The sequence below is a fragment of the Otolemur garnettii genome, unplaced genomic scaffold, assembly GCF_000181295.1.
Source record: "Otolemur garnettii isolate 467f Iridium unplaced genomic scaffold, OtoGar3 scaffold00020, whole genome shotgun sequence".
Classification (NCBI taxonomy): Eukaryota; Metazoa; Chordata; class Mammalia; order Primates; family Galagidae; genus Otolemur; species Otolemur garnettii.
The window spans coordinates 1,624,453-1,628,154 of record NW_003852415.1 but is presented as its reverse complement, the minus strand read 5'-3'; the positions used below and the strand labels follow the sequence as shown (position 1 = coordinate 1,628,154).

The window sequence follows — 3,702 nt, the reverse complement described above, 5'->3', positions numbered from 1 at the left end:
CAGTCATTATTGTTGTTTGGCGGGTCCGGGCTGGATTCAAACCCGCCACCTTAGGTGTATGTGGCTGGTGCCTTAGCCGCTTGAGCCACAGGCGCCAAGCATTACCATTTTATCTTTATCTAACCATTGTGCCCATTACTTAGTGATCATCAAAAAAAAAATACATTTTTCATCACATGTAACAGTAGGGCATAGATATGATTTGCTTTTATATCATGACAGCAAAGAAAGGCAAGCTTCAGATGATTTGTTTTCTGACACATTTAATTCATGCAGAACCCATCTAGCCAGCTTCTGTACTTTGCCAATTTGTTTCCAATGGTCCGGTGTTGTTGGAATAGTAATGTCATACCTTGGTGTTAATTCACATGTAGGTTGAGATGGATTCGCTTCCACTTTCAGTACATCATTATCCACCTTGGTCTCCCACATGGCTTATTTTCAAGGTTAAAATCACCAGAATGGAACGTATCAAGCCATCAATGTTCTGTGCATCCACTAGCCACATCCTTCCCAAATACTTTGTTGATATTTTGAGCTGTCTGAGCTGCATTGGTTCCATGACAGAACTCATATTCAAAAATAACACGAATTTTTGACTTATCCATGGTTTCACAAAAATTGCTTTAAAAAAAATCTGAAAATGCTGGGCGCAGTGGCTCATGCCCATAATCCCAGCATTGTGGGAGGCTGAGGTGGGAGGATTGCTTGAGCTCAGGAGTTCAAGGCTTGTCTGAATGAGAGTGAGACCCCGACTTGAAAAAAATTGAAAAACCCAGCTGGGCGCCACGGCAAGCACTTGTAATCTTAGCAGCTTCGAAGGCTGAGGCAGCAGGATGCCCACAGCCTGAGTCAGGTTGCAGTGAGCTATGAAACCATTGCACTCTGCTCAGGGCATAAAGTAGAACTCTGTCTCAACAACAACAACAAAAAGGCAACTATGTGCATGTGCTTAAAAAAAAAATCTGAAAGATAATCACTAGCAAAAACATGCATTTGAAAGAATGAGGATTGCGGGCTTGGTGGCTTAAGCCTGTAATCCCAGCACTCTAGGAGGTGGAGGTAGGTGGATCACCTGAGCTCACGAGTTGGAGACCAGCTTGAACCAGGGCAAGACCTCGTCTCTAAAAATGGCCAGGTGTTGTGGAGACTGGGAGCTACTTAGCTACTTGGGAGGCTGAGGTAAGAGAATTGCTTAACCTCAAGAGTTTGAGGTTGCTGTGATGCTACAATACTTTTCCCAGGGTGACAAAGTGAGACTCTGTCTCAAGGAAAAACAACGAAAGAATGAGGCTGTACCTTCATAATAATAAAAAGTGTGGCTAGGTGCCTATGTGGTTAGGGCGCTAGCCACATATACCCAGGCTGGAGGGTTCAAACCTGGCCTGGGCCTGCTAAACAAAAATGACAACTACAACAACAACAGAAAAATAGCAGGCATTGTGGTGGGCACTTGTAGTCCCAGCTACTTGGGAGGCTCAGGGAAGAAATTGCTTAAACCCAAGAGTTTGAGGTTGCTGTGAGCTGTGACACCACAGTGCTCTACCGAGGGCAACATAGTAAGACTCTGCCTCAAAATATATATATGTGTGTGTGTGTGTGTGTGTGTGTCAAAGTGAAATGTCAGAGATATTAACTCACACTTAGTACTTGGTCAGGTGTTATGGCTCATGCCCATAGTCCTAGCATTCTGGGAGGCTGAGGCAGAGGATCCCTTGAGATCAGGAGTTCCAGATCAACCTGAGCAAGAGTGAGATCTCATGTCTACTAAAAATAGAAAAGTTAGCTGGGTATTGTGGTTGGCACGTGTAGTCCCAGCTACTCAGGAGGCTGAGGCAGGAGATCACTTGAGCCCAGGAGTTTTGAAAGGTTTCTGTGAGCTAGGCTGATGCCATGTCACTTTAGCCTGGGCAACAGAGTGAGACTTGTTTCCAAATAAATAAATAAAAGTAGAAATTCACAGTCTAAAACTGAACAATGAACACGCTATTTTGCACTGATTTTTTTTTTTTTTTGAGACAGTCTCACTGTGTTGCGCTGGGTAGAGTGCCGTGGCATCACAGCTCACAGCAACCTCAAACTCCTGGGCTTAAGAGATTCTCTTGCTTCAGCCTCCCATGTAGCTGGGACTACAGGCACCTGCCAACTTTTAAAGACACGGTCTTGCTCTGGCTCAGACTGGTCTCAAACTCAAGCAATCCACCCACCTTGGCCCCCAGAATGCTGGGATTACAGCTGTGAGCCACTGTACTCAGCACTAAGCACTGAAATAATTAAATCATGGCTGTGCCTCACCATGCTTCATTTTTATCTGAATCTAGAAGACTTTCCTTCCTTTTCTTAACCTATTCATCCTTCTTCCAATAGATTCCTATGAAAAACAACAGCCGCAAGGCTCTGGTCGGAAAAAATTACTGTCTTCCACTCTAATTCCACCACTAGAGGTAACAGTGACAGAGGAACAAAGGAGACTGTTAAGGTTAGTACCACCACAAAGATGAGATGGTGATGGTAAAAATTCTCACAATAGGGGCTGGGGGCTTTGACTCTTACCTGTAGTCCTAGCACTCTGGGAGGCGAAAGCCAGCAGATTGCTTGAGCTCAGGAGTTCAAGACCAGCCTAAGCAAGAGCGAGACCCTGTCTCTAAAAACAGCTGGATATTATGGCAGGTGCCTATTGTCCCAGCTACTTGGGAGGCTGAGGCAAGAGGATCACTTGAGCCTAAGAGTTTGAAGTTGCTGTGAGCTATAATTCCACAGCACTCTACCAGGGTAAAAAAGTAAGACTGTCTCAAACAAATTTTTTTTCTTACAATAATTCTGTGAGATATAAGCATAACTATTGTTCCATTTTCCAATGAGGAAAGTGAGACCAAGAGAGGTTACATGACTTATCATGACAATATTAAGTGGTAAGCAGGCATTCAAAGGCAGGGCCCTGACTCCAAATGCTGTTCTTTCCACTCTGTCACAGCTGTCGAGTATAGCGTAGAGTTTCCCTGATAATTTTTTCCAGCAGTTGGCTTAGAACACTCCTTTTATTTCTTGGAACAGTCTGTGTTTGTGCTGTGCTGTTTCTGAAAGCAAAGTTACTGCAGTAATTGCTTCCATTCTGCTTTGTCTCGGCGCATTCTAGATTCTTAGTTTTCATTACCATAATCATACAGGGAGGACAGTGAAACAGTGGGATGCAAGGAAGGGGCAAATCATACGGTGAGTCACCAGATAGGATGCATTCCCACTTCTGGGCAGCACAAATTATTCAAAATGAAAAAGAAAATTGTCTTTCAGTTTATTTCAGGTTTGGGAATATGCTACTCCTAATAAATATCTTTCCCTGGGGTATAATTTATATTAGAGGCAGATCCATTTATTTACATCCCGTTAATCAGGACTTCTCAGTTCCTGGGGCTGTTAATTACCTCCTTGCTTTAATGCTGATTCAAAACACTCTCAGACCCTTTCTTTGTGCCAGACTCCTTTAAGTGCTGGCTATGTGAAGTTAGCAGATCCCTAGTGAAGGATAAAAACTCAGGAATAAGACTTAGACACAAATTGATTATCTCAACGGAAAAGAGGAAAACAAGGAAGGTTACTGTAATTGAAAAAGAAAATTTGAAAACAAAACTAATTAATAAGAAAATCCCAAGTACACATAAGTGTGAGGAAAAATGTACAACTTTTTTTTTTTTTTTTATTGAA

The 3,702-nt window shown here is 42.9% G+C and overlaps 1 protein-coding gene across 1 annotated transcript in view; it reads left to right on the top strand.

Annotated features, from left to right (window-relative positions):
• Positions 1-3,702, top strand: part of MLH3 (mutL homolog 3) — a 41,417-nt gene that overhangs the window by 23,485 nt on the left and 14,230 nt on the right. Inside the window, exon 8 of the mRNA XM_023511489.1 lies at positions 2,368-2,495. Within this exon, the coding sequence (XP_023367257.1) occupies positions 2,368-2,495 (128 nt within the window). The remainder of the gene's footprint in view (positions 1-2,367; positions 2,496-3,702) is intronic.